General features: G+C 30.0%; 9 protein-coding genes and 1 non-coding gene across 10 annotated transcripts; 5 read left to right on the top strand and 5 right to left on the bottom strand. All coding sequences in view use genetic code 12, as the record gives it.

The window, feature by feature from the left end:
• Nucleotide 1: 1 nt before the first annotated feature.
• On the top strand, nucleotides 2–1,435 carry DFJ63DRAFT_61763 (uncharacterized protein). The gene has a single exon (XM_064909017.1). It carries the CDS (start codon nucleotides 94–96, stop codon nucleotides 1,423–1,425), a length of 1,332 nt encoding a protein of 443 aa, XP_064763468.1. The 5' UTR covers nucleotides 2–93; the 3' UTR covers nucleotides 1,426–1,435.
• A 10-nt stretch (nucleotides 1,436–1,445) lies between these two features.
• DFJ63DRAFT_333755 (uncharacterized protein) lies at nucleotides 1,446–2,801 on the bottom strand (the record flags this gene model as incomplete). The annotated part of the gene is made up of 1 exon (XM_064907904.1): nucleotides 1,446–2,801. One exon carries the CDS (start codon nucleotides 2,799–2,801, stop codon nucleotides 1,446–1,448), a length of 1,356 nt encoding a protein of 451 aa, XP_064763467.1.
• A 672-nt stretch (nucleotides 2,802–3,473) lies between these two features.
• DFJ63DRAFT_333754 (uncharacterized protein) lies at nucleotides 3,474–4,322 on the bottom strand (the record flags this gene model as incomplete). Its single annotated transcript, XM_064907903.1, has 1 exon — nucleotides 3,474–4,322. One exon carries the CDS (start codon nucleotides 4,320–4,322, stop codon nucleotides 3,474–3,476), a length of 849 nt encoding a protein of 282 aa, XP_064763466.1.
• Nucleotides 4,323–4,861: 539 nt separating this feature from the next.
• Nucleotides 4,862–4,935, top strand: DFJ63DRAFT_t57. The gene has a single exon. It is a non-coding gene; the product is annotated as a tRNA-Val (tRNA).
• Nucleotides 4,936–14,233: 9,298 nt separating this feature from the next.
• Nucleotides 14,234–15,463, top strand: DFJ63DRAFT_333753 (uncharacterized protein; the record flags this gene model as incomplete). Its single annotated transcript, XM_064907902.1, has 1 exon — nucleotides 14,234–15,463. The coding sequence occupies one exon, from the start codon at nucleotides 14,234–14,236 to the stop codon at nucleotides 15,461–15,463; it is 1,230 nt and encodes a 409-aa protein (XP_064763465.1).
• Nucleotides 15,464–17,139: 1,676 nt separating this feature from the next.
• HIT1 (Hit1p) lies at nucleotides 17,140–17,667 on the top strand (the record flags this gene model as incomplete). The annotated part of the gene is made up of 1 exon (XM_064907901.1): nucleotides 17,140–17,667. One exon carries the CDS (start codon nucleotides 17,140–17,142, stop codon nucleotides 17,665–17,667), a length of 528 nt encoding a protein of 175 aa, XP_064763464.1.
• A 1,633-nt stretch (nucleotides 17,668–19,300) lies between these two features.
• CGR1 (Cgr1p) lies at nucleotides 19,301–20,299 on the bottom strand (the record flags this gene model as incomplete). Its single annotated transcript, XM_064905756.1, has 1 exon — nucleotides 19,301–20,299. The coding sequence occupies one exon, from the start codon at nucleotides 20,297–20,299 to the stop codon at nucleotides 19,301–19,303; it is 999 nt and encodes a 332-aa protein (XP_064763463.1).
• A 350-nt stretch (nucleotides 20,300–20,649) lies between these two features.
• DFJ63DRAFT_61346 (cell proliferation protein) lies at nucleotides 20,650–22,280 on the bottom strand. The gene has a single exon (XM_064909011.1). The coding sequence runs from the start codon at nucleotides 22,122–22,124 to the stop codon at nucleotides 21,000–21,002; it is 1,125 nt and encodes a 374-aa protein (XP_064763462.1). The 5' UTR covers nucleotides 22,125–22,280; the 3' UTR covers nucleotides 20,650–20,999.
• DFJ63DRAFT_61337 (chaperonin-containing T-complex subunit) lies at nucleotides 22,280–24,089 on the top strand. Its single transcript, XM_064909010.1, has one exon. The coding sequence runs from the start codon at nucleotides 22,436–22,438 to the stop codon at nucleotides 24,038–24,040; it is 1,605 nt and encodes a 534-aa protein (XP_064763461.1). The 5' UTR covers nucleotides 22,280–22,435; the 3' UTR covers nucleotides 24,041–24,089.
• On the bottom strand, nucleotides 24,090–25,954 carry SAS10 (rRNA-processing protein). Its single transcript, XM_064909009.1, has one exon. The coding sequence runs from the start codon at nucleotides 25,840–25,842 to the stop codon at nucleotides 24,139–24,141; it is 1,704 nt and encodes a 567-aa protein (XP_064763460.1). The 5' UTR covers nucleotides 25,843–25,954; the 3' UTR covers nucleotides 24,090–24,138.
• Between the last annotated feature and the right edge of the window lie 99 nt (nucleotides 25,955–26,053).

Below are 26,053 nucleotides of genomic sequence, written 5' to 3'. Positions count from 1 at the left end.
ATTTTTGAACATCCATAGTTTATGGGGAAGAGATAGAGATAGAGATACTAGGCAATTGACTATTCAATTGAATCAATTATAAGATAAGACAGTATGTTGGAACACCCAGTAAGAAACGCAGAACCACTGTATGAATTCAATCCTGAAATCCAGGAAGCTTTACCTCATGAGAAGGTGTATTCAATCCAAGTTGGATATAAACTATTTCGATTAAGTGGATTATCATTATCATCAGATGCTCCATCCTATTTCGTGAAATATTTCAGACAAGAGGAGAATGAAGATAAAGTATTGTTCATTGATCGATCTCCTGCTATCTTTGAAAAGATTTATAATCATTTACAAGGATACTCCATCAATGTTGATAATGATTATGAGTTTGTTCATCTTTGGTCTGATGCCTTTTACTTTGGATTGAAACGTTTACAAGCAATCTTAACTGAACAAGATATCTTTGCTACCATTGGGAATCAATCATTTAAAATAAGTCGTTCATTATTCGTCAATTCAGGAAATTATCCTAATTTTTTTACTGTTAATTATGATGGTTTATTATCAGATAATATTAAAGTATTCGAAGATAAGAAGATGTTAAGACCTCCACCTCAAAAACCAGCTACGGTGGCCAATCGTTCACCAGCTTTATTTGCTGATTTATTAGAATTATTACAGGGGAATAACTTGATTGTGAAAAATGATGAACATCGATTATTATTAATGAGAGAATGTAAATATTATCGATTCTTGGAATTAGAACAACGAATCTTAAAACATCGTGTCATTAATAATCCATTCATGGAAAATAAACAAGAAATTATCTTGAATTTAAATGATTTACAAAGAAAAGGAGTGGTTAATGATTCTGAATTGCCTACTAAACTTGAAACTCCTATTCAATACGTGAGACCATATATAATAAATGAACCAAAACGAAATTTAATCTTTCAATTGGATTCCAATGGTGATATTTTCAATAAGAACTATAGTGAAGTTAAATTAATCGTTAATAAGACTTTAAATATCACTACTATTCAAATCAGTAATAAATTATGTCAAAAATATATTTCCGTATTTCAAGATTTTAGTGAAGATTTTTTAATTGAAGATATCGATACTAATAGTCCAACTATAACTTGTATAGCTGGATTTGCTGATTGTAAAGCCATAATTAATGGTATGCAAATGAAGAAAACTTGGGTCCATGATTTAATTGGATCTCAAGACGGTAATGATGATAATGAAAATATTAAAAAGAGAAAATTAAATGATGCAAATACGGTTAAAGGTGATATTATTGAAATCAAATTAACCAAATCATTATGGAGAATGCTTATGATAGGTCATAGATCAAGATTACACGCGGTATCAATAGAAGGATTAACTGATCATTCTTCGTTTATTCAAGAAAATATCGAATTTCTTTAAATTATAAAATTAAACTATTACTAAACTCTTGCGAGTCTGAATCCAGCATATAAATATCGAGCTGTATAACTTCCAATTGTACCACATAATGAACATAAGGATACAAAGATAACCAAATTATCAAATGATTCTTTTGTCTTTGGATTAGTGATGGCTCCACCAATCGGTATACCAATCAAATCACCAAATGATAACACAAAAAAGGCCGTACCAATCCCAGCTCCGATTTTTTCAACTTTGAAAATCTGCCCTATAGTAGCTGGAGTTAAGGATAAGATTGAACCTGAACTAAATCCAAATATACCAGCAAATGTAAATAAACCTCCTAGGGTATGTCCTGATTTTCGATTAACCCAAATCAAGAAAAATGCTAATGTTGAAATAGTTGATGTGATACAAACAGCATTGAATCGACCATATTTATCAGCAATATAAGACGGTATAACTCTTCCTGGTATAGATAATGAATTAAATACTACTAGTAATAAATATGAATCTGAAGCAGAATAACCAAATGCAGATGCGTAAGATGGTAAATAAGTCATGGTAATTAAAAATGCAAACCCATTACCTAATAATGCAAGTACTAAACTTGTATAAACTTTATTTTTAAATATTCTAAAATCAATTGATTTTAAAATTTGTTTGCTGATCGTATCAGTATTAGTTTCATCTCTGAACTCTAAATGTCTATCTCTAACCAACAACCAACCTGCTGTTAATAATGTAAAACATATAAATGCTCCAATTCTGACTGTCCATCCCCATCCAAGTTTAGGGAATAAAGCTCTAAACATAACAGGGAATACGACCCCTCCAATAGCTCCTCCAATATATGCACAACCTATAGCCATAGCTCTTCTTCTTAAGAAATAATGACTTAAAACTCCAACGAATGGCCCAAACGTCAATGAAATCCCAAGTCCACCCAATATACCATAACTCAAGATTAATTGATATATCTCAGTTGAAAGTGAGGCGAAAATAAGTCCTAAAGTCAATAATACTGTCCCTATAGCGATGGGGATCTTACAACCTATTTTATCAAACACAGGTCCCAGGATAATCGTTAAACCAAAACCTAGGAAATTAAATAAGGAGAATATCCATCCTATAGTTGAAGTTTGAACATCTGGCAATAATACATCTTGGATATAATTTTCCACCACTCCAGCTGAATTCACAAATGCCAATACACCCGTCAAACCTAGAAATGAGCCTAATAATACGGTATATGCTTCTCTACCACCTTCTGCAAATCTATCTGGATCATCTAGAAATATATTTGGTAACTTATCATTATCATTTTCTCCCACTATTTCATTCACGTCAATTTCCCGTTGCGTTACAACAGATGTCATTTCATCTTCCAGCATTACTCTAATTTCTTTCAGCATTCTATTATATTATCATCCTTCGATAAGTAAAAAAGTAGTGTTAATCAGAATTACAAGGATCTTCAACCAGACTTAAGTAAATAAACATGAAACAGGTTTAGTAATCATAAACCTTCACAGTTTAACGTCTTTTGAAAATTTACCTGAAGAAATAAGGAAAAAATAAAAAAAAAACAATTCCGTTTACTAATCGGGAAAATGGATCCGTTCGCATCTCTCTTGCCGTACACGGAGGATCGGCACGATAGAACAATTTAATCTATAAGATCAATATTAGTATAGATATATACGGTAAGTCAATAATGATTGGTTGAAGAACGAGCCACTATTGCGAAGTAAGGAAAATAACTTACTAATGGGTTATCAGATACGATGCACAGTCCTTTTAGCGCAGCTTAGTATAGTGATGTTTACTAATGTTTCGGCAAGCTTGCCTCATTAGTAGTATAACACATAATTACAAACCAAACCCCATGAAACACCCTTACAACAAAGCAACATCTAATAAATCTATAATAGGTTATATTATGTCAATCAAATTAAAAAAAAAGATCTAAGCTAGAAATAAGTAAATAATAAATAAATAAATAAATAAATAAATAACTAATAAATTTATTCACGGTAAATAAATAAATTACAATCAAAATTGGATCAAACAGTTGACAAACCACTATTAATTTCATTTTTATCTTCATCGACACCTTTTTCACTATTTGGACCATATATTTCAGGATGACTTATTCTATAATGTTTCATAGCAGCTGGTAAGAGATCAAGACTCCACATAATTAATAATAAACCATACCAGAAAGAAATGGTCCATTCAAATGCTGCACTTAAACTTTGATTACCAGATTCCATGAATACCCCAAAACACACAGCAAAGGCAAAAGCAGCGGCTAACCAAGTTGCCTTTAACCAGAATGATAACATATAAAGGTTATCCCATTTTCTATCACCAAAGATGACATCATGTTTATGATATGGGGATAATAAATCAGGATTATTACCAAATATAAATGAAGTAAAGAAATTAAATAAACATGAAAAGAAGATAAATGCAATAAATACTGCAACCATTGATATATGAACATCAGGGAAGATATGAGTATTAAAAATACTAACAAATAATATACCCAATTGACCTAATACAGAACATACTATACTAGCAATATCTAATTTATGTTGAATTGGTTTAATATAAGGTTGTAATTTATGATATCTTCTTAAGAAATAAATAAGGATTAAAGTTCCCACAAAAAATATGGCTTGAAACCCTGTACATGAGATGAATAATGGTTGCAAATTCGTAGCTCCAATATCAGATATATAAACTGGGTTTTGATAACCTGACATAAAGTAATATATAGGATGACCTTGAATCGACCATGCTGATAACATAGCAATCAACATTCCCCACCATACAATTAAACATATTATCGGTACAAGATAATAATGAATCAATTTAAAACGGATGAGTGGTTTTTTAGGTTCAGCCATTGTTTATGAGCAATTATGTTTGTGGATAACGGTATAATGTAGAGTAAATGGTTCCGAATAAGTTTGGGACGAGTTTAAGTGAATGAATGATGAAATGGACTTGTAGCAACCATGCGATGACGTAGTAAAGAGTCAAGCGAAAGATGGAAGATTTGTAGATCAATAGATATATATAGGGACTATCTATACAAGAACTACCACGATGATGACGATGATGGCGATGATGGTAAAAGAGAAGAAGAGGAAAGAGTAGATGTAATTATTACTAATTGAAACATTCGTCAATGTATGGTGATGCTTTGAATTGCTTGATATTGAGATTTTTGAAATTTGAATTTAAAAGAGGCACAGAGAAGAGCATGACTTGCAAATAGTAAACAAAGGGAAAGCAAGCACAGACAGCTTAACGGGACGGCAGTAAGAAAATTTGAAATTTCATAATCACCGAAAAACTCCGAAACAGAATTTGGATCACGTGAAAATTATATCGTGACTCCTTTATCACCTGACAAAAAGTACATGACGCTTTCCACGTGATAGGTTCTGTGGTCTAGTTGGTTATGGCATCTGCTTAACACGCAGAACGTCCCCAGTTCGATCCTGGGCAGAATCATTGTCATTATTTTTTTAACCTTCTTTGTATCTTGAATCTTTTTTGTCTTGACTCTTTTTTGTGGATTAAATCATGTTGTGTTGTTAAGGTTTTAATGGCGTTTAATAAATTTAAAATTGGTGCGTCTCATCTGTCTCTGCCATTGCGACTGCGAAAAAAATAAATGAAAGTTTGAAATGCCGAGATAACCATGAATACCCGCTAGGGGTGTAATAAACTAATTAATTCAATTAATGTAGTTAAATAATATAATGTAATGTAATGACAAAACAGTAAAACAGTTATCACAAACTAGAGTCATGCAGTTGTAACTTACAGTTTCGAATCCAAGGCAGTGCATTAGAAACAAAGAGAGGACCTACTGATAAAAGCGCCCTCAAACAAAGAAAATAACCGGACATATATGATTTTCGACACAATCATAATAATAATCAAAATAATATTAATAACAGTTACAAATCCATTCAAGCATTCAGGCTTTGACGTAAAAACTTATGACAAATGTTGCTATGAATAAAAGAGAAAATATCATAAAAAACATACGACTTGGAACGTTCTAGATTAAGAAAAAAGTTGCATTCTATTGGAAAAGGGACATAAATATATTATTATTAGTATTGTTACAAAAGGCTAAAAAAATATGAGTTACCGTGAAGCAACTTGTAGCACTAGGTCAAAACACGGGTAAACAGTTGATGATTTTCAAAAATAATAAATTCAACTTCTAGAGGCAAAGAATGTAATGGCTCAGTATTATTTTTTTTATATTTATTTTACTAATTTAAGGAGACAAAAATAATTTTAAATAAAAATAAAAATCAGCATTAAAAATAATTTATTTTACCCTTTAGTTATAACAAATATGGGGTGTTGATTAACATAGTAAAAGAGTAAGGGATAACACATTTCTTGTGATGTACTAGACTATGCACAAATGGTGTAGTTTTAAGTGAATTACAGGTTTCAGTCTTTGGGATACATAATCTTATAAGCTAATAGCATGTATGTACGCCTGGTTGGATTTGTGCTATTGATTAAAATTATCAACTTTTGCTAAGTATAACGGTCAAGGTTTTATAACTGTTAGGGCTTGGATTAGAGTTTATAACATATTCAAGGGTAATGTAAATTCCGTAAGTTAACCTTTTACTTGGTTACACAGCCAATGTACAACCACGCTTAACTTAAAAATTGTAACTATTTGACAAGCTAGGAAAAGAAACTGCAACTACAAAATACAAAATACAAAATACAACTACATTTAGTTAAAATGATGATCTATATCTACCCGTAGATTTATAAAAATCTCGATCTTAAAAAAGTCTTTCCGAGGAAATATGCATTAATAGTTAAAGCTAAAAAAATTACAAACCATTTTGGCCCAACTTAAGTCCATAGTGTTCATTATTTTTTTCTTAATTAGGTTATATTAACTTTATAGGCACCACTACCCTTCCAACCCAGAACATAACAAAGCAATTTATTTTATATGAAATGAATACATAAATTATTTAAATTAGATTCAATAAAATTTGCTCTCACTAGGCTTTGTAAACTGTAAAAAAAATGTAAAAGATGGCCCATGCAGTAAAAAATGTAAAAAAATAATTCAAAGGTAAAAACTGTAAAAATGGATACTAATTTACACTTTATTTTATTTTTTCAAGCTATACAACAATTGACACTTTAAGAATTAATTTAAACTAAAATAAAATTAACAAGTATGAGTTTGCTTACACCCCCAAATTGATTGGTTTCAATTTAATTGAAAATTTGAATTGTGTTAACAATAAGAATAATGTCAAAGTATAAGCTTTGAAACGAAAATATTAATTAGACTTTTAAATTAATTGAGAAATAATAAAATTAATAATAATAATAATAATAATTAATAAAATAATAATATAATAACAAACGCTTAAGCTTAAAATAATAAATTGAAAACAACAATATACCAAAATCTTAAATCAAAGCAGTAGTAGCAGCAAAATATAGTTCCTAATTACTGAGACACTATATAAAATTAAGACACATAAAATTTCTACCGCAACCGAACAAATTTTTATGTAGGTTGAATTAAGTCATAGGATATTAGATTTACCATTTTTGATACTAAATAGCCCAAATTCATGTACTTCAGGTTATTCGTTTCATGTTTAAGAGCTTCTTTGTTGCATTTTATATTTGTAAATCTAGCAATTACATATAAGAACGTAAGTAAGGGAGAAACGTAAAGAAGCGAGACAGATAGCAAGCATCCGGAGAGACGGGCGATTACAGACAGTAAAGGAAGCAGCAGCCATTGGTAGTAATATGACGATCCTGTTGTTAGTGTTATTTAAGTTTTTAATTCGTAAATATAATAAAATCTCACTATATATTAGTGGTACCAGATTATATAATTTTTGTTAATCTACGGGAAGATCTGTGCACTGCGGAATAATATAGCCGAATTAGAGTTTCATGTTACCTGCGAAGATTGAAACAAATACACAGAATCAAATGATAACAGAATGTGAATAACTTAGTTGAATATCATCTAAATGGCGGAGTATATCGAACATCACCATGATTATCTTTATAAGAAGTGGTATTGACTGAAATGGTATTGTAGCTCAATTCAAATACGCTAATTCATTCACATTTATGCTAAAGTGGGCCTTTTCAGATTTACACTTTAACTTTTTAACGACTTTTCTGTTGTGTTGTAAACTGCACTTTTGCCCAAACCAAAAATAAATAAAAATAAATAAATAATTGAAGCAAAAAAAAAAATAAAACTGTCTAAAAGAAGAGAAAAATAATCCTTATGATTGTTTAAAAATAATATTATAAAACAATAGTTAGTATGATAAAATATTGGGGCAGATGATTTGATTAAATTGATTGATTGATTGACTGTTAGAACCTGAAATGCTTAGGAGGGTAAGATACCGAAACATGCAAAATAATAACCATTTGATTAACAAATTTAGTTTTAGGCAATTTAATTCTAAATTGAATCATGAATGAATGAATGATTAAATTACTGGGTTAATAAATGTCAATACGAAGAAAGTTTAAATAATTAGAAAATAAATAGAAATACGTACGAGTTGGACTGGAACCTGACCGCTTTCTATTCAACTTGGTGGATGTGCAGAAGTGAAATCGATCGGTACCGTAACCTTAGCATGAGTAAGTACTTACATTGTGAACAATCTTCATTTCTCAATTAATAATAGCAATTTTACGCGTTAAAGGGTAAAGCGAGAAACGAAAGGCTCTCCACTAATATAGTTATTTATTTATATTTAGTATACCAATTATAGTGCATAGTTGTTAATTATGAAATGCAGTCCATAATGGGGAGATATTGCATAACATATACTCATCAGAGAATAAGCCTTGAAATAGTTAACCAACCCGTATCATATACCAGAATTGTAATGATTTATTTATTTATGTTGCAAGGGTAAACCAAAACGCAATTGCATATTCATAAAAGACAGGTTCAATTCTCGAATCGAATCGAATCATAGGGTAACGAAGAGGGTTAGTAGAACGATTTTTAGTTAAAAAAAGGGGATTTAAGAAAAGACTTTCGTTACTTGAAATAAAACTGCAAAAAAATTTAGTACTATTGCTACTATAAGAGTAACTAAAAAGAAAACCTTAACCAAGTAAAATTCAAAAAATGAATGAAACCAAAAATTTAGAGTAAAAAAATAAAACCGTAATTAATGAAACAAAAAAAAAAAAATAAAAACAAAAAAAAATTGACAAAGAAAGAACGTTAAAAAATATTTTTAAATGTAAACTGTAAAAAAAAAGCCTGGAAAGCAATAGAAATGAATGAATCAAAAAATAAAATGCAAAACTGTTTGTAAACTGTAAAGTGTGGAAAATAAATTCCATCCCTCAAAATTTCTCATCGTCATTCATCCACCCATCTCTCACTCACCCCCTTTCTATATACGAAAAACACCAATTTTACAAGTTGGGGGCTATACCCATCCCAAACTGTAAAATATACATGGTAGTGAAAATGTTTCAATTCAATTTAATATAGTAACTCTTTTAAGGTTTTAAGGTTTTGCATAACGAACAATAAAAGGAATTTTTATAATAGAGAAGCTATTACATACCATAGTTAGCTTTTCTACTTAAATAATAAAAGTAAGACAATATTATGGTATGTTATTGTAATTCAGTTTAACGATCTTTAGACAATTATCATCGTCCTATAAAGGATTTTTCTATATGGGTAGGATTTATTCTAGACTAACTCTTTTGTTTCAGAATAAGAATTGTAGAGTGTTTCATTACAATTGAGTCGTAGAAGTAGATCAAATTATAGCCTCCTTAAAGTAATATCAAATCGGTTGAATCCTTATAATATTGCAAAGCCAATAAAAAATCAATTATTTGCAAGCCACCTACCTATTTAAGAAAATAACCAAAAAATCAAACAAAATCAAAAAAAGATGAGGTTAGGCCATAAAGTTTTTACTACACACCAAGCATTCTATGAAATTCTCTCCCTTTCTATCCTAACAATTGCTCAACCGTAACTAATGAATAAAAATAATTAAAATTTAAGATTTAGACTTATCATTCTGTGACATACTAACTATAAAAGTTTAAAATAGAGAACATTTGTAATGTACTAATAGAGGGTTGTAAAGGGAAAACTGAATTCATATATTATATCCGTATCTCTTTCCGCCGCTTAATTCTGAATCCAAATTTAGTAGTAAACTAATCTTCTATCGTCGTTACAAGTATTATTATTATTATGATCATTATTATTTCCAACATATTATTATTTGTAGAAGACAATAGGTAAATATCTGGTTTAACAGATGAGAAAATTCACGGTAATAAAAATAAAAATAAGTTGAAATTTTGATATACACAGAGAGTTACAGTACAGTTACACATAAAACATTTGAACTACACATGAAACACTCAGATTTAAACACTGCTTTAAAACTAAGGAAAGAAAGGGGTCGTGCGGTTTATACCAATTATGCCTTTTATTTTTTATTTTTTATTTTTTTAAAAGAAAGAATCTAACACTTATTTTTCCTAACGTTTTTTTATATTGTTATATTTATTTTTGTCATGATACAGTTTTCCGCTCCTGCTGCCGCTGCTGCTACCACTTTTACATATTATATTCAGTGTTTTTTTTATTCAATTATTTTTTTTTCTTAACCTGTAAAAAACAATCAGCCTTTTTTCTTCTTCTCTTACACACAGTCTCTCTTTAAGTTTCTCTACACATTTTGATTTTTATGCACTCTGCAGAAACTGATGATGATGATGGTTTTGTACGTTTGGCTTCTTTGCCTTTGATTGTGCTGATTATTATTTTTTTTTTTTCTGACAACAATTTTTTAGGCTTTTGCAGATTACAGAGTGAGTGGTCATTAATTAGGCTTTACTCTTGTATTGTCCCCCTAATGTATTGTGTGTACAGTAATTTATTTTTCTTTCTTTTTTTTTATGTTTTGTTTTCTTGTTTCAAAAGGTTAACAAAAATATTTTAGTGATCAATGACTTAACGCCTAGACTTTAATTTACCGATTTTCTCACTATTTTGTCACTAGTAATTTTACTGACAATCAAGAAAAACTAACGACCCAAAATTTATTTTTACCTATTTGAGAATGATTACTTAACTCATCTCTTTCACTCATCCATGTTATCCTGTACTCATCTGTTCTAATCAATCATAATGATTGCCGAATGGTCGAATTATTAATAATTTGTAATCCGTAGTCAATAGCTCTGTTTTTACAACTGACCATCGTAACACACATATATGTTATGTCATTCATAGAATAAAAAAAGTACGAAGTTTTGTGGGGGGGGGTGGCACTGGCACACAATCTAATGTCCCTAACCTCTTATTATTTTTCTGATATGCTACTGCAATTGCCACCATGTCTTTTTTTTTGTCGCTACGTTTTAGTGGGTTATTAGTAAAAACATAAAACTTCCTTGCTTTTTACTATCATTGTTTAGGAATCCCATCTAAGCAGTTATTTTGCTACTTGCTTATTTATTTATTTATTTATTTATTTATTTGTTTATATATTTATTTATTTGTTTGTTTCTTCACCAGTGCTATATTGTATTATGGTTATTATTGTATGAAATCAAGCCGAACATATATGTAGCATGTAAACATACATCATAGTTTACAGTACTAAAAATAAACTCCGCTTTGTTTTACTTGAATCGGGTAAAGTAGGTTCCAAAAGCTTAACATAAAACCTAAGCTGTGCCATTCTACGGAACGGTGGTATGGTGGGGAATTCTGATTTTTTTTTCTTTTCCAGTAAATGAAACAACAGAATAAAGCACTTTTTTTTTTCCCTCTAGAACCTTAAACTACTACTACAACATACCCAACAACGGATCAATTTAGTTCTTACTGTAAATAGAAGTGACATGAGGAAAGGCAAGTAAGGAAAATTCAGACAGTCATTAATTAAAAATTCGTAATAGAAACTAATTTAAGATGTCATTGTTAAGATGATGTACAATATTCTACTTAATGTGCTGTACAATACTATTTCCTAATTGGGCTTAAAGTCCACTAACCGTCAGAAAAATTAAATTTTAGTGGATGAAAAAAGCGGGAAGGTTGGAGAGTTGTTAGGGAGATGCCTGATTTATTTAGTGAGTAAAGAGAAAGAAAGAAATTTTACAGGTTACTACATGATCCGTACCTGTTGATTTCTAGTTAAGGCTAGTCAAAGCGTAAATGTAAAATATGGAAAGAAGAACATAACAGAAAATCATTCATTAACCTGTAATTTGCATAAAACAGCGGTATGGTAACTAGCATTATTTTACAGGTTTGGTGGATATTTAACTAAAAATAAAAAATCAAAATTGAATTGTGTGATATTTTCTGTGTGTGTGTGTGCCTGTGTTAACAGTCTGTTGTGAAGTGGTTAGGATAGGCTTCTCTATAGACAGCGACACCCCATAAAACAGGAAAATTGGGGTGTAAAAAAACAATTTATTGTAAATCCCGCTCCTTGTGAGATTTCATTACTGTATAATGACTATGATTTATGTGTGTGTACTTATTTTTTTGATATATTTATTTTTTAAAAATTTATTTTAAATTGTAATTTTGTAATTTACAATTTATAGGTTTTTTCCCCTTGTGAATAAAAAATAAAATGTAATATTGTACATAATTAATTTAATAATCAGTACAATTTGTACATATCATACATACATATTTTCATGCATACTAAACATTATATAATTTTTATAAACACCTAGAGCAAATTAAATAGAAAAAAAGAAAAAAAGAAATAAATATTAAAGTTAAGAAAAAACTGTAAATTTAAGATGAGTTAGAGAGAGATGTAAAAGAAGAATCATAGAGAGCGGAATAATGAGAATTGTTGATTCCTTCAGCGCTTGCGATATGCTATATGATATTTATTTTCTTAGCAGCCTATATAGTAATAATAAGACGATATTTTTTTTTATTTTACTATTCATCATCATCATTAAATTACTATATTGGGATCATCCCATCATTTTCATTTTCTTAATCACCGTAATCATCATTAAAAATGTCTTGAATGTTATTATTGCTGCGGCTGCGTTACGTTAATGGTAATGTTAAAGATATAGGTCAGTGGTACTGCTGCTGCTTGTTATATCGCTTCTACTGCTGATTGCAATGCATTAATCCTGTACTCCATGTAATATGATGAGTTGAAACTTTCTTATTTGAATGGTGGAGTTATACTTACACAATTGGAATCAACAAAATTCAAGTTGAAGTTGAAATTACTGTTATAATGAATGTATGTATAATAATAATCATCGTTATTTTTCTAATAATAATTGCAATTCTTTTTTTCTGTGTTAAAAAAAAGGTTAAATTTTAAAATAAGCTTATTTATTTGAGGTGAATAATTTGTAACAAACGGAAACATTATAGACAAAATATCGCCAATCGTTACTTTATGCCCTCTTTCTCTCTATATATTCTAATACTTCTATCGGTACAATTTGTTATTCCCTTTTGTTGCCTGTTTTAGTTCATGATTTATTTCATATTAAATTTTTTCATTTACATCAACCATAGTACATAGAAATTTGATTAATATTGAACCTTTTTTTATTATTTACCTATTATTATTATTATTATTAGTGATGATGATGATTGTTAAACCATATAACATGATTCAGTAATTTACAACAATAAAATGAAAAATCGTAAGAAAATAATAATAATAATAATAAAAAATACCTACTTACACACAATAAATTTATTACTACTAATAAGTTGAGAAGAGCAGCAAAAGAAACTACAAATAGACTATAGTAGATCAGACGTAAAGTGTGTAGAAGAAGGTATAAGAAAACCAACCATCAGTTCCTCGGCAAGCTGCTTTTGAAATTACACTGAAATAAACCTCGATTAGAATGGAGCAACTACATACATGCATAATCCAAACCAATTTCTACTACTTATGCTTATACTTTTACTGGGTACCTTATACTTTTACTACTATACTGATACTAATCCTGCTGATACTAACTAATTAACTAGTGACCCACCAAGATTCATCGTAGTTTTAAAATTTAAAAATAATAAATAAAATAAAAAAATCACCATATTGTCTTTTTCTGGTTTTGTCAGCTTATTATATTTTTTATATGCAAGAATGATTAACATTTCATCAAAATAGGAATTTGGGACTCGTCAGGCGTAACCTGTAAAATTTGACTTTTTAAATTTCTTTTTTTCGGCGTAAGCCATTTTTTGTGTGAGTGGAACAGATCAATTTATTTTTTTTTTTTCAATTTTTAATTTTTTTTTCAGTTTGGTAAAATTCTAAATTTTACATGTTGTCCAATTTTACACATTATGCACAGCAGCACACAAAGGAAGAATAGAAAGAAAAATAAAAAATAATAATTCTGAAGTTAAAAAATAAAATATTGCTAAAATAAAAATATTTTTTTAAATTCATTCTTATTTTTTTTTTTTTTAGAGCTGTACATAAATTCGTTTTCACAACCATTGATAATTTAAGTTACTTGAATATGAATAATCATATATAATCATTTCACTTTCTCACTGGTTTAAATGGATTATATTAAAAGGTTTGATTTATAGTGTAAACTGTTTATCATCAGCTTATTACCTTTTTGTTTCTATTACTTTTCATTCAGCATCTAATACGCTCAGACATTCCTTCCTTTCTACCTTACTTATAATTTTTCAATCATTTCCTAGCATACATAATAGATAATAATAATTCGCATAATGACTTCCATCGAATCTACAAATCAACAATTTTATGTTAATAATTATATCAAATTCGCTTGGATTATAATATCGGCTAAGAATTCCAAATTGGAATCGATTCATAAATTCCATGAATTCAATAAAAAGTATGGTAACTTCCTTAAGAAATTGATTGAAAATAGTCAGTTAACTTATAGCAACTTGATTATAAGTTTATATTACTTGTACAAATATTACAACTACAACGATGTCATCAACCATAAATCATCCACTATAATATCAAATCAAGATGAAGATAATGTTTCCAATATTGTAGTTGAAGAATCTACTGATTATTCATTGATTATTAATTTAATCATTGTTAGTTTAATCTTATCCAATAAATCATTTGATGATCAAAGTTATACTTTAAAGACTTGGTTAATCATTATTAATAATTCCATGGGTTCTAAACAAAATGGTTCAAATCATCATCATCAAAAGAAACTTATTAAAATTGATTTAAAATTGATTAATTCCATTGAAAGTTATTTCTTATGTTCATTAAATTATAATCTTAGCTTTATTCATTTATCTCAAGATTTCAAATTCTGGAATGTATTAATTAGAAATGGTATTTTCAAATTAACTAATTCAATCTTGAATAAATTCAAAGCATTAGTTGAATTAACTTCAACTTCAACTACAACAATTAGTACTCCAATCATTAAACCAAGGACACCAGCTCCAATTATGTCTATTAAGAATCTTGAACAATCATGTTCATCTTCATCATTACTTTTAACTCCACTTATTCATAATTTCAATAACTCATCCCCATTAAGTGTAACTAGTATGACTACTCCTGCTACTAAAAAAGGTACTTCATCAATCACTCAATTACCATTACCAATCACTAGTTCAGTTTCTCCATTATCAACTAGTTGTTATTCACCATTAACTCCTTTAACACCTTATTCTGATGTTAAAAGGAGAAAGTTACCTTTACATCATCAACTTTACACTTATAGCTTTAAACATCATTATAAAGCTCCACCAATGCCAGCCTTACATCATTATCCAATCTTACAACAGCAACAACAACAACAATATCCAGTTGTTCCTCAATCATACCAACAATTCCCTCACATTCAAGGCCAACAACAACCAAATCAATTACCAATCCAACTTCCATCACAACAACATCGTATTCAACAATTACCATTTGCATTACCTTCTCAACCAGTATTTAATCCATATAGTTGGTGAAGAGGTTATTTGTTATACCTTGTTAATTTGCATACTACAATCGATTACACATTCTGCATATATTTAACGCTACGCTACAGTGTCTAAGCGACACACTATTTCTTAATACTACACTTCATTATTATTTATTTCACTTCATTTATTTCATGGCTAAATCTCTTCTAAATTCGTTTCTTTTCCTTTTTTGTTAGTTTATTTTATTTTGGGTGGGTGGTTATATTTTTCCTATAACAGTATATATATTTAAAAAAATATAAAGTATATGGAAAATAAGTTTACAATGTAGATCACACAGTAGTGTAATAAAAGTTAGTAGCCACTACTAACTAATATGTATATAAGCTTCTTCTTGATTTGAAATTGCTGCAAATTGTGTAATTCCGCACGACCTTTTTCTTTTTTTTACCTTCTTGTCTAAAAATTTCTTTTTTAGTTTCGTGGGACGTTCGCTTTTCATTCCCGTTTAGGATCTCGTTCAATTTTGTGGTCGCGTTGAACTTTCTCCCAGAAATGGATAGTAACCACTTTGAATGAAATTCGTCAATATTGATAATAGAAGCATTATAATTGAATCATGTTTATATTATGATTTCATAGTTAGAAGTAGAAGTGAGCCTGAAAAAGAAAAATAAATGATGTTTACTGAGGTTAAAATATTCACCACGTAGCAATAAGATGCTTTTGCTCTTCCTTTCACCTTCTTCTTCTTGTTCTAAAGGATTAGCCATAACATAAAGGTTGCCTAAAACAGACGCATAATTACCAAACTATTAAGAAAAATCCCATCCCTGATAGCAAACGATTATCATTGTTTCGGGACTTATAGTTTAAACTCCTACAATTTTTACTTGATTATTATATTTTACTTCTTTCATACGCCAAGGCTCCATCACTACTTCTGTCAACATTGAATTCATTATAGTGTAATTTTGTTGCAACCTTGTTTATTATACATCATTTCACATTCCGGATTTAGTTATTTGTGACGATTGACCTATTTATTTGGTCACCAGCATTACGATTTTCAATAACAATATGATATTTAAACCTTCAAGATCGCTAATAATAAGAATAAATTATTAAACTTCTTCGTAATAATATATTGATATAGAATAATTTGAAAAATCGTACCATATAATACCAGTTCATACTATTATTTAAGTACAAGACGGTAAAATTATACTGCTTTACAGCACTGAGTTCTAAAAAGTTATTCCATTTCTATGTATCTATGCGTAACTGTGCTTATAGTTCCCATACTTGTTAGTCTTTGACCAAATATAGTTAGGGGATGACCTGCCTGACTGCCTGACTGCTTGCCTTTGTTTTTATTTAAGTTAAGAAGAAAAGCAGGCACAATTTCAAACCCTTAGCCTACAATACATATTAAGGTTTGTAGCAACATTGTAAATCCAAGAAACAACAACTATATAAAAAAGTTTAATTACACCCCAACCCTTCCTGTTGTTAACCACAGTAGGAAAATTTAGGCGAAAATCTAAAGCAAGAAGCAAAAGTGCGCTTACACGACATTTTAGCGCAAAACGACATTGTCGTCAACAGAAAGAAAAGAAAAATATTACAAAAGATCATTTGCTATTATTATTATTATAAAAGTAAGCGATGAGATACGCTTCATGATATAACACCAAAAGAAGTCAGCACATAGATACATAATGGTGAGGAATCAACAGAAGGAAAGTAATAATAAGTCCAATACGTTGTTATGTGGGATTTGTAATGTTAACCCCTCGAAATATAAATGTCCTAAATGTATGATACCGTACTGTTCTTTGTTGTGCTTTAAAGATGAAACTCATGTTGTAAATCATAAGGAGTCGTTATCAATTGATTCTACTGCAAGCCACGATAACAACGGAATCATACCACAGATTGGGATTGATGATAAAACTACTGATTCTCAAGTACCAAGTAATATAAAATTTGATCAAATCATAAACGATCCTATAATTCGATCGATGCTACAAGAAAAATCATTACAATTTCATTTATTAACATTAATTAAAGTCATGAAATCACCTCAAGAATTGAAATTAAATAATGAAATTGTCAATAATCGAGATAATCGATTATCAATCATGAATTCAAAGTTAAACGATTTAAGAATAGGTGGATTAGAAGAGAATCTTATGATTGAAGAATTTATTCACCGAGTTTTAACTATTTACAACCAGGAATCATAATAAAGAAATAAAAAATAAAATAAAATATTAGGCGACATCTTAACAATAGTTAATATGATCACTTAATAAAATGTAACGATCAAAAACCAATTTAGCCTTTCCTTGCTTCCAATCTACCCATATATTGCATTATTGACTTATATGCATTATCTCAACTAATTAATTATATTCATTGAAAGTTTCAGTATGTGTTTATAAAATAGCCTTCATTCAAAATTTACAGTTTTCACTTTTAGTGCCTGCTTAAACTGCAAGAAATGCAATCTGTTTACAGTTTGTGGTTTTATTTTGTCCTTTAACTTTTTTTTTCCAAATAAGTACAGGTTACTTATTCGGTGGGGTTATTTTACAGGTTATACCTCAGTCTCTTTTTTTTTTTTTTTTTTTTTTTTAGTGTTTTTATTTTTCAATTTTAAGTGAATGCATATCAACCATAATTTACTTTGTTTATTATTTATAATGTATGGCTCGTAACGTAACTTCACTTAATGTCTAAAACTAATAAAAGAATTCAAATGCAGATGCATAGTTTCACCTTGAAAGTTGAAATCAGTATAGCTTAACCCCCGTTTAGTGGTAATTACAACTTATAAAAGTTTTATTCTAATAAAGAAAAGGTGAAACATAAAGCAGGTGGAAGGAGCAGCAGCAGCAGCATCAAAAATCGAAAAAGAAACTCGATAAACCTTCTCTGACACAGATTGATTGTTGGTTTGATTGATTTCAGGTTTCCTAATGTAGATTTGCTACCGCCTTCATATAGTTAATTTCTCAACCTTTTTAGTTGCTTCATTTTACGATTGACATAAAATGGTTCAATGTGTTACAGACTAAGAATAGTTAACAACTCCACAACTCTGTATATCATAGCCCTGAAAAAAAAAGGTAACTATTACCTGTTATCTGCCCCTAAATTCAATTTCTAATCAAAGACACATCCAGTGAAGAATTCGATATATCAAGAGGTGTTGGTCTACGAGTGGAAATAAATTCCGCTGGTACAAGTAATGAATTTCTTTGTAAACAGGTGTCGTTAAGCTTCTTTTCCTAAGCATACTTACGTCCTAATGTCCCGTCTCGCTGGAAAATAACGAGTATTTTGATTGTAATTTGTAAACTTTTACAAATAACGTAAATTACCGCCTCGTTAGGCATGTGAAAGAAATTTATGTACCTTACAACCTTAACATATTCAGGGCAGAATAAATAAATAAAACATAACTAATGCAAACTGCTGACAAAAAACCTAGCATTTTTATGTTTACGTATGTCTGTATTATTAATGCTAGCACCTCAAGCATTTTACAGGTTAAATGGGAGGAGGGGGAAGTATTCTACCATTGATCAAAATTTTAGAGTTTAGGCTTCACCTTGTTCTTTACTTTTTCATTCTTCTTATTGTTATCGTTTCTGTGTTGTACCTGTTGTTCTTTACAATCGGATTTAACATTAACATTTCTCCCCACATATACTTCTAAATTAAGCTTATTACATTCCAAACAATTTATTGGTAATTCTTGCTAATTATAACATTGCATTAAAGTATTTCACTCTATTAAAGGTCTAGTCTATTAATGTCAAACTTGTATAGCAAACTCTTCGTAAGTTACTTACGACGACTTTTGTGTCTTTCTTAAACTTTACCACCCCAGATATTTTTAGTTTGCCCATTAATTGATTTATCAAGTTTTACTTTAAACAAAAATCCACCTAAATCGCCACTAACATCTTTAGCATCAATTATAGCATCTTTATCAAGTAAATCTTTATGACCAGTTGTAATAAATAATTCATCATTATCTTTACCACCACTAATAACACATGTTAACTTTTGAGCTGGGATTTCAATTTTATCTAATAATTCACCTTGTTTATTAACATGAATAACTGAATTAGTACTGAAAACGGCTGAATAAATTTCTTCATTTTTAGTCATAGTTAATCCATCAGGTTCAGGACTTTCAAATTCAGGGAAAATATCGGACTTAATAGCCACATGACTTGATTTATTAGACAATGTATTAGTCTTATAATCATAATCAAATTTCCAAATGGTGAAAGTTAATGAATCAGTCCAATAAAAGGTCTTTCCATCTTCAGAAAAGGCTAAACCATTGGAAATTAAAGTTTTATCAATCATCGTTTCAATTGATAAGTCTTCATAATTGATTTTATATAAGTAGCCTTCTGGTTTAACACCTTCCTTGGTAGTAATATTGAAATCATTCATTAATCCAATCCAAAGATTTCCCCATGGATCAATTATACCATCATTCGATCTTAATCTTAAAGCTTCATCTTTACTTTGTAATGGATATTTTAAGAAATATTCAATAGGATCTCTAGTTTTGAAATTCCCCTTAGCCACCCCATATTTCCCACAAATAAGAATAATATCATTATCGGAAGTTAAGGTTATAGCTCCAATTGATTCTTCTGGTGATTCCCATTTAAGAAATTCATGAGTCTTGAATGGTTCATCGTTCAACACTACTCTATGAACTTCTCCTGCTATTATATCGACCCATAATAAAGTGTTATTCTTAGGATTGTAAGTTATACCTTCAGTTAATCTACCTCTGTATTCAGGTAAGAAGATATTCAGTTGATCTAATTTAACGATTGGTACCATTTTAATTGAATATTATGTAGTTTAAAATGGAAGTACTCTAAATATGATTCTTTTCTTTTTTGATTTATTCAAGTGAAAAAGAGGAAATTATACTCTTTATAACTTATACCACTTTCCAGGAACCACTTTCGTTTTGGGAATAAGATGTTGTTTAAAGTTATTGTGATGAATCAAACGATTGTTGGCTCGAAAAATTATTTTTTGGTATTGGAGTGAGTGTGGGGGGACGAAAGCAATTTGAAGGCTTTGTCTAAAATTGTTTGTTATATATCGTAAAAATGGTTTGAATCGATATAGGAGTTTGTCTTTCATCCTGTAAGGTAATTTACACCTTAATAGGTGTATTCAACCTTTCTATTCTGGTCATATCATGACATAAATTGGATATACTATGATCAGTTTGTGGTAATGTAATTAAGAAATTTTTGGGAACCATTTCCCAATTGGGCAAGAGTCCCCAAATCTCGAAAACCAAAAAAATATTCGAAAGTGGGGGAAGCAAAAGGAGGGGGGATGAACTATAAGTTAAATACAGAAGATATATGGAGTTGAAACCTCATCAGATTCGATGGAGTTTGATCCAGCTTGTTCAATTCAATACTGTGTTACAAAATAGTTTATTTTCTATAAAGGTCGTTACATTAACTATCTAACTATCATACCCTAGTTTAGTGTTTTTCCATCGACTAATACTACCCAATTATTGATCCTGTTGCATTTGTAATTTATCCCATTCTCTAGCTAATTCTACCATAGCTTGTGAATTTAATGATGCATCAACCACATCATATGGTACTTGACTTTCACTATATTCCTTTTTTGAAAATCTTCCTACATTGGTTTCATTAACTAATCTTAATTCATAATTATCTTCATCATCACCAAATGTATCTATCAATAATAATTCATGCCATGTAAATAATAACGGACTTGATTTTCTTGAAAATGGATTAATATCAATGATATATGCTTTATTGAATGGTCTTGGTAAATAAACATCAACAATATATTTATTCAAGTTTAATTTATCCTTTAATTCAGGTATCAAAGTTTCATAAACAAACGATTGTATTTTATCATTAATTTCTGATTTTAAACTTTCCAAGTATGTATAATGATTTAAATCACGTTGGGAAATACCTATAATCTTATTATCTTTAATAAATACTCTGAATTCTAAGGCAGGATTGACATCTAACCATTTACGAAGTACAAGTTCATATTCGACTTTCTCTTTAACTTCATCATCATCATCAATACCTTTCTCTAAATCAACACCGGTAAATGGATAATCTAAATCATCAACTATATGATCAGATGTATTTAATAAAAGATATATATCATTCACGTGATCGCATCTTATAGTATTATCAGGCATAATCCATTTTGCATCTTTTGGAGCTGACCAATTCAATTTAGGAGTAACTGCTCCTCCTAGATCATTTATGCCTTGGATGATTTGATCATGTAAGTCTTTAAAATCTTCAACAGTTATAGATTTGACATTTGCATCAGTGTCTTCCTCGTCTTCTTGATCGTTCTGATCATCATTATCGTGGCTTTCATCCGCTTCCTCTCCATCTTCCCAATCACTATACTCATTGTCACTATTGATTACTAGTTCTGGATCATAGTTATTGGCTGGTGGTAACTTTATACTATCACTTCCAAGATAATCCAAAAATGTTTGTGGTAAAGGCTTTATAACTCTAGATTTAGCAGTATAGTTCTTTAGTATAGGATACCAGCTGGAATATGAACAACTAAGAATTTCTTCTTTGCTCACCTCTATGCTTTCAAAAGTAGCATATTCTTCTTGTGTCATGACTTGTCCCCTCTTTAAAAGATATAAATCTTCTAGTAACCATTAAGAGATATTTCTCTATAAACTTTTTTGATTCTGATGAGTAACAAAATAAAAAAAGCCAGTCATGTGACCAATTTCCTCACTAACAAAATTTTCTTTTTGTTTTTGTTCAGAAACGCGACGAGTTTTACAAAAAAAATCAAATCGAAAAAATTGATCAGAAAGGATTTGGTTTTGGGTGGAAGTTATACTGGAATCATCATTTGATACATCATATAGAGAAGACATATATCTTCAATCTAATATCAGATCATATATAGGTATTCACAATGGCTACTCAAGTATCAAGGGCGGCAGTGGCTCCTTCTAATGCCACTTTCAAAGATAAAGAAAAACCACAAGAAGTGCGTAAGGCAAATATATTGGCAGCAAGAGCAGTGTCAGATGCCATTAGAACTTCATTAGGTCCAAAGGGGATGGATAAGATGATTAGAACTAAGACTGGGGAGATTATTATTTCCAATGATGGGGCTACTATATTAAAACATATGGCTGTGTTACATCCAGCTGCTAGAATGTTGGTGGATGTAAGTGCTGCTCAAGATGTTGAAGCTGGTGATGGTACTACTTCTGTTGCCATCATAACTGGTTCCTTATTAGGAGCTGCTGATAGATTATTAAACAAAGGTATCCATCCAACTTTGATTGCTGAATCATTCCAAAGAGCTGCCAAAAGATCTTGTGAAATTTTATTGGATATGTCTTATAAAGTTGATCTTGAAGATCGTGAACAATTAATAAGAGCTGCTTCAACTTCATTATCATCTAAAATCGTCAGTCAACATTCATCTCTTTTATCTCCAATTGCAGTTGATTCTGTCTTAAAAGTTATAAATGAAGAAGGTAATAATGTTGATCTTAATGATATACGTTTAATTAAAAAGGTTGGTGGAACTATTGAAGATACTGAATTAATTAATGGTGTGGTATTAACTCAAAATGTGGTTAAAAATGCTGGTGGTCCAACTAGAATTGAAAAGGCTAAAATTGGTTTAATTCAATTTCAATTATCTCCTCCAAAACCAGACATGGAAAATAATGTTGTGGTTAATGATTATAGACAAATGGACAAGATTTTAAAAGAGGAAAGAGCTTATTTATTAAATATTTGTAAAAAGATCAAAAAGGCTAAATGCAATGTGTTATTAATTCAAAAATCAATTTTAAGAGATGCTGTTAATGATTTAGCTTTACATTTCCTTTCAAAATTAAATATTTTGGTTATAAAGGATATTGAAAGAGATGAAATTGAATTCTTATCTAAATCAACTGGTTGTAAACCAATTGCTGATATTGAAACTTTCACTGAAGATAGATTAGGTTCAGCTGACTTAGTTGAAGAAGTTGAAAGTGCTGGTTCAAAGATTGTTAAAATTACTGGTGTTACTTCAAAAAACATAAAACCAACTGTGTCTGTTATTGTTAGAGGTGCTAATCATTTAGTTTTAGATGAAACTGATAGATCAATTCATGATGCTTTATGTGTTATAAGATGTTTAGTTAAAGAAAAAGCTTTAATTGCTGGTGGTGGTGCTCCAGAAATTGAAATTTCAAGAACTTTAATGAAAGAATCTCATAAATTTTCCGGTGTTGAACAATTCGTATATCAAGAATTTGCACAAGCTTTAGAAGTGATTCCAACCACTTTAGCTGAAAATGCTGGTTTAAATCCAATCAATGTGGTTACTGATTTAAGAAATAGACATGAAAATGGTGAAAAGAATGCTGGTATTTCAGTTAGAAGATCCGGAGCTTCAAATACTTATGATGAACATGTTTTACAACCAGTGTTGGTTAGTACTAGTGCCATCACTTTAGCTTCTGAATGTGTTAAATCAATCTTAAGAATTGATGATATTCAATTCAGTCGTTAAGTACAATGTGTGAAATAAATAAATTTGTATATATATAACTTATATTATTTTACAAAATAAAAGATAATCATACCTTTAAAAAATTATTTACAATTAGTCTAACTGAATTTAACAGATCTTGATAAACCTTTCTTAATACCTGTAGTTTCACCTTGATATGGTCCTTTCTTACTTGCGTCATAAACTTGTCTAACAGATTTAAGTTTCTTTTGAGCTTTCTCATATTGCATTCTCTTTTTAACTCTTGAGTTTCTGAATTCCTTCTTTCTATGAGGTGTAAGACCTTTATTCTTAAGAATTTGATAATTAATGGCTCTCTTACCATTTTCACCCAATGATTCTTGTAATTCAGCCAATTTACCTTCTTTGGCAGCCTTGACAGCTTCATCATGAGCTTTACGACGAGAATCTTTCTTAGCAGATTTTGATTCTTTAAGTGATTGATAATAGGCATCATCAGTACCAGTGTTAATCGAAGTAGCTAATCTTTCATCATCAGATCCAAAATCAGCATCATCTAAATCAGCACCTAATTGAGCTTTATCTTGCCCTAAACCTCTCTTTCTTGCTTCTTCAACTAATCTTTGTTGTCTTTCGAATAATCTTTCTTTATATGGTAAATCTAAATCACCTGAATATCTTTCATTGTTCTTAGCTGAAGCTTGATCAATCTTAGAAGTATAGAAACGTAAGGTCTTCTTACGACGTTGTTTTTCTTCCAAGTCAACATCATCAGGTTGAGCAACTTCAGAGAAATCACTAGTTTTACCCTTGCTAGAACGTTTAATTTCTCTCTTTTGATTTATATCTATATCGAACTCTTCATGTTGTGTTTCTTGTGCATCAACGAATTCATCTTCGTCATCATCATCCGAATCTTCTTCTTCTTCATCGTCTTCTTCTATACCATATTGTTCTTGTGCGTAGTCATCTGCTGAAAGATCACCATCTTCATCAATATTTATATCGATTTCTTGTTCTGGAAGTTCATTAGCTTGTCTCCAAATTTCTCTTGAACTTAATATGGTTTCCATGACTGGACTGTCTTTCATGGTTGTGAATGATTCTCCACTCTTTAAATTCTCTATAAATATTCCAAAGTATGAAGTGATGGCAGCTAAATATGCTGATAATGCTACTGATTTGACTTGTAATAAACTGTTTGATTTTTTGGTTTGAATGTCTATTAATTTAGGTTTAAGTTGATGTAATTCTTTGATTAACGGTATGAATTCTGGGAACGATTGATTTAATAAACTCAACTTTTCTTCATCACCAAGAGATTCCAAATTACTTTGTTCATTGATTATTACTTGAGTCTTTACTTGAGATTGTTCATCTAATTCTTCAGTGGTTTTCTTCCAATCTTCCATCATATCTTCATCAATATAATCATCGAGTTCTAATTCTTGTAAGTGTCTCTTTTGTTGTTTTAAGGCTTCTTCAGTCATTTGTCTAACATCTTCTTCATCACTAACTTCATCCCCACCATAATAATTCTTTCTTCCACCCCATCCTTTTTCTTCATCTTCTTCTTCCCCTTCTTGTTCTTCATCATCGATGTCTAATCCATCATCGTCTTCATCATTTTCTTCTTCTTCGTCTTCATCTTCGTCACTTCCACTGACTTCTTCATCTATTCCCATCACTTCTTCATCAGAGAAGACATCACTATCTTCCTCATCTCTAACATACTCTCCTGCTTGATCTAAAAGCACCTTTTCTTGGTTAGCATGAAAAGAGTCGACTTCATTCAATTCAACCTCTTGTTCAGCCTTTCTTCTACCTCCTCTTTTAGCCATGGTTGAAGTATATTTATGCAAAGTTAGTTGAAATCAAATTACACTTCAAAATAACTCATCTCTTTTGATATTACACATAATTTTTTTTTCTGTGAAAAATTATTTGGGAACTGCATCTAACTGCACCATAACGAAAAAAATTTTGTGTACAACATCTATTTGGAAACTTGAAGGTTTGATCTCATTTTAATTTAGACTATCATTATAGAGG

The sequence above is a fragment of the Scheffersomyces coipomensis genome (assembly GCF_036884675.1).
Source record: "Scheffersomyces coipomensis strain NRRL Y-17651 chromosome Unknown DFJ63scaffold_2, whole genome shotgun sequence".
Classification (NCBI taxonomy): Eukaryota; Fungi; Ascomycota; class Pichiomycetes; order Serinales; family Debaryomycetaceae; genus Scheffersomyces; species Scheffersomyces coipomensis.
The sequence above is the reverse complement of the archived record's forward strand: the minus strand, read 5'-3'. Positions and strand labels throughout refer to the sequence as shown.